Source organism: Limanda limanda, chromosome 1 (assembly GCF_963576545.1).
Source record: "Limanda limanda chromosome 1, fLimLim1.1, whole genome shotgun sequence".
NCBI classification, from domain to species: domain Eukaryota; kingdom Metazoa; phylum Chordata; class Actinopteri; order Pleuronectiformes; family Pleuronectidae; genus Limanda; species Limanda limanda.
The window spans coordinates 12,522,181-12,534,678 of NC_083636.1; the positions used below are offsets into that span (position 1 = coordinate 12,522,181).

The 12,498-nt window shown below is 43.2% G+C and overlaps 1 protein-coding gene across 1 annotated transcript in view; it reads right to left on the bottom strand.

Moving 5' to 3' along the window:
• Positions 1-3,553: 3,553 nt before the first annotated feature.
• The window catches only part of dock4b (dedicator of cytokinesis 4b), a 109,164-nt gene continuing 100,219 nt past the window's right edge, over positions 3,554-12,498 (bottom strand). The window contains exons 49-52 of the mRNA XM_061071210.1: positions 12,374-12,446; positions 9,226-9,342; positions 8,323-8,384; positions 3,554-5,320 (exon numbers count right to left, since the gene is read on the bottom strand). Of these exons, the coding sequence (XP_060927193.1) occupies positions 4,865-5,320; positions 8,323-8,384; positions 9,226-9,342; positions 12,374-12,446 (708 nt within the window). The 3' untranslated portion in view covers positions 3,554-4,864. The remainder of the gene's footprint in view (positions 5,321-8,322; positions 8,385-9,225; positions 9,343-12,373; positions 12,447-12,498) is intronic.

Consider the following 12,498-nt stretch of genomic DNA (forward strand, 5'->3'; position numbering starts at 1 on the left):
CTGCCATTAAAAACATCCTGGAGTATTTGAAGCTGGCAGGTGAAAAATCCAAGCGGTAGCTGCAGAACACAGGAGAGCAGATATGGGAGAGAGGAGCAGGGAGATAAAACACGGCACCTGTTCTCTGCGAGTTACTCTCTTTGAAACTTCTCTCTTTAGATGGAGGTTCTTTGCTCCCTGCAGAGCTGCTCCAGCTTCTCCTCTCCCTGGGGAGATTTGCAGAGTGAGACAAACACCTTGGGTTTCTCTGCGGCTGTGTGTTCTCCAAAATTCACCACGGGCAACTTTAAATTAATACCTAGCATTGCCTTTCCCCTGATAATTATGTATCATCATCCATGAATGCTATAAATGGGGGATGTTTAGTGCTTGTATAATGGGGCTAGACCGTTCCGCAGAAAACCTTGTGCCGGATATAATGAATGCTGCATCTTTTATAAATGTGCTGAGCGACTCCACAATTACAGTGAGCTCTGCAGGTTCATAATATTTACATGTTATTACAGCTCTGTGGCTTCCAGCTATGGATTCCCGTTGTTGTAAGGAAGCTACCTCTGAACTCCAAATGCAAAAATGTCACTTTCTGGGATGAGCAGAAATTTGTCGCCTGCTTAACTCTCTCTTGTCCTTTAACCAGGAGGGGCTTTGTGTGTCTCCGCTACAGCCAAATGCAGCTCCTTTCTCAATAATGGGCCAACTGACAAGCCTGAGGAGGTTTGAAACTGACAACAATCCTCCCGAGTCCCGCTAAATGGCGAAGGCATGTCTTTCCCGTCGCTGCAGTACGCCCCCCCCCCCCCCCCCCCCCCTGTTAAAAGGGAGACTCTGCGATGAAGCGGGAACTTGTGCCTTGGCGTGATAATTGCTGTCAAATTGCCAACCACCAACAATTATGAGGAGCGATGACAGGTGAATGGTGTTCGTTCTTCATCCGCCACCATCACTTCCAGACGAGCGCACGCAGTTCGCCTTTGAGCAAGGGCGTTGAGGGACTACATGTAATTTACACAAACGCCTAAACAGTTTACAATTGTCCAAGGTCCCCCGGTCGAGCGGCACAGTCCAATCAACACGTAACTGTTGTGCTGATTACAGAGTGAGAGCTGTCTTCAGTTCGACTGCAGCAGTGGGATAATTAGACACTTTGTGATGAACAGGGAACTCGCTCCCATGTGAGAATGTGTCCTCTGCTTTCACACACCAGTAACTGCATCCTTCTGAACCTCACGCGGCAGAACTAGATTTCTATGGGGCTTTGTATGACAGAAACTTATGGAAAGGAGCATTCAAGCTAATTATAGCCGTGTATCAATTCAGAGGTTGCCTTCTCCAGAGGCTGCAATCCATAGATGGGTGCGTCTCAGCTGCGTGAATAGGCAGTCCCATTTCACAGGCTCCTTCAAATATGTCCATCAAATGTGTCCTTTCATCCCCAAGGAACAAAAGCTCCAATACATGGATCCCCCGCGACCAACCTATCCCAGAATCCATTACGCTTCGGCGACGAACCCTTTTCCCAAGAGGTAATGGCGCCTGCAAGCGACAAGTATCTTGCTTCAACTAAACCAATCAGCTTACCTTACAAATATATATTTTTTAAACATTTAAACTTTCTTGTCATGTCCAACTTCAGCTCTGTTGCTAGACGACAACAAGGGCAGGATGAGCTGATGATGCCGATCATGGAAATCCTCTGTAGATCAAACCGTCCTATTTCAGCTGTTCATGGGCAGAGTAGACCACCTTCCTCTGAGACTTGGGACCCAGCTGTCGTTTAAATGCAATGTGAATGGCCCCGTTCAGAAGTACGGACACAAGCTCCTCCAACTCACTGACTAACATTGTTGCGATTTAATTTATTCTATTTTTTATTGTGATTTTAATTGTCAGTTTGTCCTCCTTTAATCTCCTAACCTAGCACTTTACTTGAGTTTTGAAAGGTGCAGCATAAATACAATTGTACCTACTTACTTATTGAGTTAATCGTCAAGTAGTTTTTATTTCATGAGTTTGATTTAGCCTGCCAAATGTTTTATTTTGTATGTTAAAACTGGCAGAAATGGGCGTCCATAGATAACCAACAATTTGCTAAACTAGTGATATTGATAATCATGTTTTTGGTACATATTTTTAACAGACCTGCTGACAGAACTCATCTTTATGGCTAACACAAATACCAAATTGGCCTAATTCATATAACAGACTATTATAACTGATGAAAACAGGACAAGAATGTTATATTAATGTCAGAATAATAATTTAATGCTGTTACGTGATCATTTACCTACATATTAATATAAAGTCTGCAAACATCATACATGCCCAGTAGTTAGCTAGCTTGCACTAAGGCATGCTAGCACGTATACATGGCTGTTATTTAAGCTGAAAGCTAATGTCAACAGGTTTGCGGCAGCATGTTCGATGCGTTAGCTCGTGTGTTAGCATGCTAAGGTGCTGGGAATGTGACGTACTGAACAAAAACAAATGGGGATAGAAAAAATATTAGCATCGCCATTAGCCGTTTTCCAAAGTTAGCATTTCTGCAAGTAACACCAACTACATAAACTAATTAAATCTCACTTTAAACAAGGCTGATAGGAGGCTAACACAGAGCTAGCTACAGCCATAGACATAAAGGCTAGATGTCTCGTCTGTCAGCCTCACATATTTAACCTTGTGATTTTCAATTTGTGAAATATATGGTTTTTACTTCACAAGTTATAATAAAACAAGTCAGAGTTTTCATTTAAATCGACCTTGGTTTTGCTTTTAGACAAATTAAAGACTTATTTTATGTAGAAATTATAATTACCCGTGTTTTCCAATTTCCTCAAATTGCTGAATTTTGAACCATTACTCTAATAAACCTTTTCTTTTTTAATTAGAGTAGACAAACCTTCACCTCTGTTTCCAGACGTATTTCTTTCAGGATTCTCCTCCCGACCTAAGATGACTTCGATTTTCAAGGAGCTAAACGCATCCTTGGGTGTTTTTCTCAATTCTTAAGTGAATTAGCACCCTCCTTGTTTTTTTAAATTGCCATTGTGTTCCTGTTATCACCCCCAAATTGTGTTAACATGGAGGAAAGGCAGAACGTCTAATAATAAATTGTGTAATAAGTGGTTTTAGTTTAAGATCCTCACACACACCCACACAAACCGGAAGTAGAAACAAACGTCCATCACAAATCTCTCTGTTCTCATCACGTAGAAATCCGTCTATTAATGCGTTTGTATTACATAGGGCAGTTTATTGAAATTGTAAATGTGTTAGGTGCCATTATGCATGATCTTCTACACTCACAAAACCATAAAAGTTTGAACATTTATAATAATAATAATAATCATTTGCTGCTTCAACATTACATTCAAAGCTGTAAATTGTTATAGCTACATTTTTGTTAAAAACACAATATTTACATTAATTGTAATACACAAATGTTTATATTTGGCATACGTACATTAATCTCATCGTATAATTTACAGTTTCTCAAGAAACATACAAACAATACTAAAAGCTAACCCCCCTCACACCCTCCCACAAAAATGTTGCACAATATTTAAGATTGATGAATATCTTATACCAAAAAATGTCCATCTGTTTCACGAGGCTGTCTGAAGTCCACCCGCCACAGAACACGTACTCCCCTGCGACAATGGCGTTGAACCGAGCAACTATGTATAGTGCAGTCGACTCACGTCCATTTTTTAATCAAACAGAAAGTAAATTTCAACTGTACAAATATTTGACAATGATTAATTTGTAAATATTTCTCTGATAGAGTCAGTCGTGGTGCCTTTTAAGGTCACCGCTGACAGCGACACTCCTGTTTCAATCACGTCTTCGTCACATGGAGACTCCGCGGTGACGGAGCAGATGATAAAATATTGTTTGTGCTTATCTAGAGTTTACATGTGATCAGTAGATTACAGTTTCAATCAGGATGAGAGGGTACAATTCATTTTTTTCAATTCTTAAAAATGTCTCTTCAGCAGAGCATTTCCAAAACGTCTTGATTCCAGGTCCCAGTTTTAAAAAAAGAAAAAAAGTTTTGTTACAGCACATTGTACATTTTCCTTTGGCACAATACTTGGTAGCCCCCACCCCCCTAAAGATCTGTTACCATTTACATCATGCAGGAGGATAAGGGTGTGTTCACATAATCGGCAATGACCAATGGTAAACTCTTCATTTGAAGGTTTTAAGAAGAGTAGAGTTGTGGCAATTAACTTTTAAAAACTTCTTTAATTTATATGAATCAATATCGAATTAAAATATGTCTTAAAATTGTCAGAGTTTTTTGCTCTGTACCATTGGTTGTGTGGATATGAGAACACACCCTAGTCTACTACACGTCACTGAAATGCATACTAAAGGCCTCTAGCACCTTGTTAGCCACATCCAATACAAATGTACTGAGATGTTAAAAAAAAAAAAAAAAAAAAACGTGCAAGACTCACGGATAAAAGACTCTGTTTCCAATACTTAAGGCAAAAACAACTCTCATATATACCAATATACATATATTTGAGATTATTACATCTATCAAAAACTGTGTTCTGGTAAACATATGTTGTGACTGACCGTGGCGACCTACTGTATGTACTAGAGCTAAAAGTGCTGAATGACTGAGTCGAAGTCAATGCAATGCCCTCTAGTAAATACAAAAAGAAAGTTTCTTCCTTTTGTTTTTTTGACTGCCAGTTAATCTGTAGGCCTGTTTCTTTTATTGGAGTGAAGGTCAGGAATGCCAAACTGTAGATCACAAAAAAAAAACAATTGAGTGCCCAGTAGAAAAGTGCAAATTACGCCAGTGTTGTTTCCTTCCACAAACCCCCCTTTGACCTGGAGCCTCAACCAGCATCTATAGCTGGGACACCTTCCTGGGCAGAGGCCTCGGTCTGGGGACCCGAGGGTCCGAGGTTCCGTCCAGCTTCATGCTGCACGTGCGGAGCTGGTGAGGCTTGGGCGGCAGCGCGGGGGGGTCAATCTGTGGGGGGATGGAGAGGCTGTGGGGCAGCGGCACAGGTCTGCGCGGGTTGTTCCTCTCGTACACGCTGTAAGGAGGCGGGGTCTTGTTCTCCCTGCGGATGGGCTCGTCGGAGCTGCTGGAGACCGAGTTTGGCAAGGTGGTGGGCGGAGGCAGCGGGTGGGGCAGGTGGTCGCCCGCGGGCAGCTCCGTGCCCGAGGCCTCCGACACGCTGCAGCGACTGAGCGACGAGATGCCGCTGCTGTAGCTGCCGGAGAGGACGGGAGAGTTGGAGACCAGGCTGGTCGACTGGCACTCGGTGGGCGAAGGGGTGAAAGGTGGCACCGAGGTCTGGAGGGAGAACAAACAACAGGATGTGATATACATCTTTTATCATTTTTACTTCTCAGATAGATTCAATCCAAGGGCTTTTAGTAGTTCAAAAAATTAGATAAAGTTTGTCACATGCTTTTATACAACACATTTCTTCAGGGCTTTTTTTATCTCCCCGTTTCATCTCGGGAACCCTTTTGGGTTTTTGACCTTTAAGTTGGAAACCACTGTTTCCTCATAGCAAGACTTAGGTTCGGCCTCTTAGCTTCCTTTGACAGTCCAAAGATGTGCAACTTAGGTAAATTGATGATTCTAAATTGTGCACAATTTACTTCATCTTTCCCCTATGTTTTATACTTACGATGATTTTTATGCACCAAACACCGTTGTGAATTACTTGTATGTTGAAAACAATAAAAACAACTCTGATTCTAGATGGTTGTTTGTCTGTCCAACCGGCCCTGCGCTGGTGACCCGTCTACAATGTCCTCGACCTAAACCCTCCAAGGTTAAGCAGTATCGATAATTAATCTTTTTCCCGGAATTTTGTCCTTCAGAAACTCTGTGAGCCATTTCTGTGGTAAGCATGTAGCCATATTGAATCCAAAATGCTGACACAGCCATGAAACAACAATAAAAACTAAAAAAAAAGAAAGTTGAGTCGGTGAACAGATTGAGAGGAGCAGGTTTTCCGCCCCGTCTGCTGGCCCTGTGCACTGAGTTGAAATAAGGCAATATGCTGCACCAACCCCTCCTCCTCCTCCTCAAAAAATCCAATCACTCATCAAAAATGTTTTTCTAAGCAATTACACCATTCTGCTATTATATCTGCTGAGACTTAATTGGATCTAGTGGAGTATGCAATTGATCAGTAAGGTTGTACTGTTCATGCTACAAGGGGTCTACACAAATAGTTCATCCTTTTGACATGCAAAATTGACCAAACATTTCCACGTAGCGGTTAGCCTGGTAAGTGTATTTAAAACAGTGCTGACGAGCTGATCCAACTCCTGGTCAAGTTTTCAGCAGAGAGACTAAAACTACAACTTAATATGATTTCTACCTCTGGAGATAAGAATGTGCAGCTGTTGTCAGTCTGGCACTGTGAGTTTTCTGCCGGTTCGCTACTGTCCTGGGGTTTGTGGTCTGGTAATGGGCCCCTGACTGATGTGTGTGTCTATGTTTGTGTGCGGTTGTGTGTGTGTGCATGTGCCAGATAATGGGGCCAGCTGGAGGTCCGTGGAGGACCCGTCTGTGGCTGCGCCGTGATGGGCAGCTTGAAACTTCGCTCCAGGCCTCTTCTGTCGCAGCAACACACAAATGCGGAGACGGGCGCACACCAATCCACACAAACACACATGCACACACAAATCTGATTGACAGAGCGTGCTGAGTGCCAAGCTGTCACTCACACTTTGGTTTCCTTTCCCTCATCCACCTCATACGCTTGCACACACACACACACACACACATACACATTCTCAGCTGTCACATGTAAGAAGACGCATCACACTTGCAACAAAGCCAGAAGCTCAGCACTGCTGCTTGTGACGAAGTCCACAAAGAAGAGTTAACAAGAGAAAAAGCTTTGGTTCACCAGAGATTCTAAAACCAAACTCATTCACTGCTTAGTTAACCTCTGCTCGACCTCCTCTGCTTCTGCAGACTGCTATTAACTACTAAGAGCCTCATTAACATTACATCAGAGCTGGGAGACAAAGCGAGAGTAATCAGTTATCTGTAGATAAACACAATAAGAAAAGAAAACTCGAGGTCAGAGAGATTAAAAACTTGTTCTATCACATCATAGGTTAGAGAAGATAAAGGGAACATGGAGTACACATGAACAGTAAAGGGAAAAAAATTAACAAAAGGGTTCACGCTTTGAAATTTAAATTCACCGACAAATGCATGTTGTCAAGTTGAATAAATCCATCTGGTTTTGCATATTTTTTAGGAAAGATCCCATCCAGCTTGAATTAAAGAAGCATTATGGAAGGTTTTTAATCCTAAAAGAGCAGCTTCGAAATGAGTTTGATGGTTAACTGACGCCCCTTTTCCGCTGGTCAAAAAAAACAACTAACACCCACTAACATCTGGATTTTATCTGCAATGGATTCAATCAGCACTCACTCCCTCTCCAAATGACTCTGCAGCAGACACAGGATTCCATCGGCTCCGGCTCTAGACTGAATTCACTAGAGTGAAAGGGCTAATTTGGCGAGACAGCGAGGTGAGGGAGTACTTCATTTTTGGGTGCATTAGTGACTTTGAATATGTTGTTCCTGCGGGGGGAAAACAGGAAAGCAAGCTTCTTTACTGGCAATGGCAAAACAGCCAATCACCTTTTCTGAGCAGGTTTACTCACGTTAAAAAATAACTTGGAGTAGGCAGAATGATTTACCAGTCGTAGCCCTGAATGTCTGTTCATGCTCTATGTAAGTTGTATGAGTGGGTACGATCTCCGGTGAGAAGTGTGGAACTGACTGATAGTCACAGTTTAATCAGGCCCAGGAAGTAACGCTGAGCTGTTGGTCAGTTAAAAAGACTTGAAAGTCATGAAAAAACAGCGTTTATCTCTGATATCCAGCCAGGAATTTCTTTTAAATAGAAAGAATTCTAAACAGAATTTGGTGTATATGTTAAAGCGGCAGCTTCAGCAAGCTGGGGATCATGGGTAATAACCACTGTTCAGTTCTTGTTGCTTTAACCCTCTGGAGTCTGAGGACTCATCATCCACTTTCATATATTTCACCAACCTGAAATCATTGATCTCAAAGAACTACATAGGCTTCTAGTGTCTGGTCACACCTACATGCCAATGGTTCCATTCATACTAAAATGAGGGTTTGTATCAGTCTGGCTTTCCATGCATGCATATGTACTGCTATTTCAGTAGGTGGGGACCGTGCGTAACCTGTCGCTAAGCAGGGTCTCGTGGAGAGAAGGTGAGACGGAGAAAAGCCCCCATACTGAAAACTAAAAGGAGAGAGGAAGTGAGTGACAGGAACATAACCAACCTTTTGTGGCGATCGGGACACAGGGACGGGCGAATGCGACCTCGTGTTTTTAGCCAAGGAGCCTGCTGACAGTCAGAGGAGAGAGAGAGAGAGAGAGAGAGAGAGAGAGAGAGAGAGAGAGAGAGAGAGAGAGAGAGAGAGAGAGAGAGAGAGAGAGAGAGAGAGAGAGAGAGAGAGAGAGAGAGAGAGAGAGAGAGAGAGAGAGAGAGAGAGAGAGAGAGAGAGAGAGAGAGAGAGAGAGAGAGAGAAGAAAAGAGGCCAAATTCAAATTAGCGGTGCATTTTCTTCTGTACACGAGGATGACACAGCGTGAGTCATGCAAACATACACACAGGGAGATGAGAGGGCCAGTCGCTTAAAGCATCAATGAATCAAATACGTGCTGATGTTCCTGCAGGTCCTTAAGGCTGCTTTAAGCTGTTTCTACATCCAACAGCTGCCTCTGCTCCACGCAGAGAGGGCACGAAGGAGGAGGGGAGGAGGCGAAAAACACTCCATCTGCTCATAACGCTGCTGGGCAACGTGATACATCACAGAGCAGTGGGAAATAAGTGGGATCTGTTAGATCTGCAAATAAGTAAATAACTTAAACACAGTTTGAGTTGATGAAGGAGAAAACTGTCGTTGAGAGATAATGACATGCATTTCTCAGGGGGATCGAAAGGAGCAAAAATACAAATCCGGGAATTGACTGGAATATCAATCTGCATTGATTTCAGTTTTTTCTCAAAGCTGCTGGCGTCGTCGTGTGTGTGAGCTGAAGCGAAGGAAGCGGCAGCTGAGAGCCTCAGATGGGGGGGGGGAATGCCAAGAAGAGGCGGAGAAAGCACCAGGTGTCAAAAGTCAGAGAGGAAGATTAGTATCGTTCTTCACTGGAGGAGTCGCAGCGACGGGCTGGTTTACCTGAGTACGGAGGCCTAGGAGGGACAGGAGGGCAGAGCAGTTTGCCCACAGAGTCAGTGAAGGATGGGGCGCCCGTTTTGACACTGTCTAGGCTCCAGCTACTGGGTGTGGGTCTCACTTCACAGCACACAGAGACATCACAAGTCACATGACAGGAAATGGACAACACAAAAGACAACATGGAGAGGTGGGATCATGTGTGAAATGGAGGATGAAAAGGTTTATCATAAAAAACACACCCAAAAAATTCTGATGGAGTTTGGTGGTGGAAATAAACACCAGTTAAGTTTGATTGGTGCTCACTTAAGTATGAACTTTTAATAATTGGTAGAACAATAAATAATACTTATAAATAGAAATAACCTTCTCAAATTAATTTAACTGACGGTACTTTGAGTCACAGACTGTCCTTGCTCTGTTCATTAGTTTACAGGTCACTGTTAATCAAACCTTAAGACATTCAGACTTTAAATGGAGAAGTTTCTGTAAAAAAGTTAAGCTGTCTGTCTTTTTAACGATCATATAAACAGTGATGACTTTGAAGGGATTTAATACAATATATTTAGTCATAATGAGCATATGAGTTCTTCAATTATGGCCCAAAACATATCAGATCGAATCTGTTCATCCTTTGAGTCTAGGTGAATGTAAATTACGTCATAATTTAACTTTATATTTTACTGACGCTATATTTGGAACCGAGAGTTAAAGGTTCAAGACGAATTACACTTTTTTATACAATCACGGGTTCGGTGTTAATTCTTGCACATTTTTTCATTGTCATATGCACAAAGGTGTGATGTCAGCACGTTGTGTCAGTTCATCTGTCTCTCGCTGCATTATTCACAGATCCCACTCCAATCACATGGAGGGGCGTGTGTGTTCCTGCGCAAGTCTCACGGAAGCTTTTGCATCCACACACCTCGCACCTCCTTCCGAGGCGTCGTCTCCTTAATTACTTCACAAAGTGCTTTGAAAGCTGCTCCTGTTTTGTGTCTGCGAGCGGCCATGATGGAGGGGGAGGAAGAAACTGCACATGTTCAGTTTTGTGGAAAGTTCAGAGAAAAGCAATCAAACCGCTCAGGTTTCTTGTGTTTTAATTACACACTTGGGAGCAGCTCTCGATTTACATGCACATTTCTCCTTAAAAACATAAATAAATGTATGGATCACCTGACTCTGCTTAGCAAAATGACAACCTCGGGGATATGGATTCATACATATGAATGTCACGCATGTCCCCTAGCCCTGCAGGGATAAAACCTGCCATTTTATCACACTTATACACCAAGGGAAGATCAAATGCTATAATCTAGACAGATTGTCTGGTATAATGGTGTGTGTGTGTGTGTGTGTGTGTGTGTGTGTGTGTGTGTGTGTGTGTATGTGTGATCTGACATGCTCCCTGAAGCAGCTGTGTGAAGACAGATGCCCCCAGTCGCTCTGTGGTCGAACTGTTACACACTCACACTGCTTGTCCAGACAGATGACCACCACGCTGGGCAGTGGTGTTAGCATCAGTGAGTAATAGGGAAGTTGTCGGCTACTGCTGCAGCATCCATGCAATATTATAGCGTTAAAGCAACTCAGCGACCAGAAATAGTTGAGTTCTCGCCGCAGCCTGCAGCTCTATTGCAGGGATCTACTCCGTGGGGTAAATGTCAGAGGATTTTTTAGGTAAACTTTGCCCAAGGGGACACCCACCATGACATGAACACTCAACTCTGGCATTTTTCATCATGGTTTTTTGAAACTAGAAGTATTTGGAGGATCGGAGGGTGGAGCCTGACTCACGGCGGGTTCACACCGGACGCGTAAGCGCTGCCTAAGTGTCGCGTAAGCGCTAATCCCTAGCACGCCGGCGCTAGGCTGGTCACACCGGACGCTGAAGCGTCGCTTAAGCGTCGCGTAAACGCTGGTCACACCGGACACTCTTAACTCCGCGGCGGTCATTCTGCGATTCCTCTCCGTAATCACACATACAGCTGATATTTGTCATTAACTGCAACGGCGTCCCAGCATTTGTCCTTTTTAATGTTGTCTTTATACAACATGTGCCGAGGATCATACAGCTCACTGTACTACTTCTCCACTTCAATTATTAATTTAATGTCATCCATCTTCAAGAACTTCTCCGCTGTGTGCTCCCCCCCCCCCCCCCCCCTGTCTTTTTATCTAAAAAATAGACTCAACGCCGAAATGATCGCTGCACGCGCGAGGCAGCCTTGGCGCAGCGCGGGGCTTCAGCCTCCGGTGGGGCCGGCCCAAAGGATTAACATGGGAGTGGATGGAAGCCAGCTGTTATTTAAGTCTTGATGTTGCGCTTACGCGACGCTTACGCATCCGATGTGAACCCGGCGTAAGAGCTCCAGGAAACTGCACGCCCAGCTACACCTGCAACCTGCACCCATTGGACAGTACTAGCGGTCAATATCAGAGTATCCCCGCCTCAATAGACGATGTGCCTAATCGTTTATTTTACTCTAAGTGGGAGCATTTACGAAATCAACATCATGCTGTATTAAGGACTGCAATCTGTGATTTTACAGACCTTACAAATGAAGTGAGAAGACATTTTATTGTTGATTTCTATAGAAACTGACTTCTTTTTGCAACCAGTGGAGTCGTCCCTACTGGTCATTTGAGAGAATACAGGTTCCAGGCAGTGATGCATTGACACATTTATTTTCAATCATTTCGCAGTTTTAAATTACATTTTTGCAGTTAAATCAGCTGACTATTCAATTAGCTAATGCTTCTTTGCATATGATTTTGTCATTTGAAGCCATGAGCAGTTCTTTATAAGCTGATTTGATTGAGGATTTGAGTCCTAGCATTTAGGACAGCTAAGTAAGCTCACACTGGTCGGCATGGATATGCAACTTGTCTGCTTTGACTCTTTTGTATTTAATCATTCGTATATATCTTTTGGGTATAGTTTTTATACAAGCCATTACTGTTGTCTCCACCCACCCTACATGCACATTTACATTTCATTCATGCATTTATGTTGAAAAAAATATGACTCGACACAGGCTGGCATTATGATTCTCCTGGTGGTGAAAGGTGAGAGTATATTCAGAGTGTTCACGGGAGTGTGAGAGAGGTCATTGGTCGGAGGTGAGATTAAAAAATAACAGTGTTTTACCTTTGTCTGGCGCTGAGAGGTTGGGGTCACTGCGTGGTAAAGTGGAGTCTCCTATCTGATGGGGAGGAGCTCTCTGCACACAGAAGAATGAGCCCACATTCAAACAAACACACACAGCAAGAACA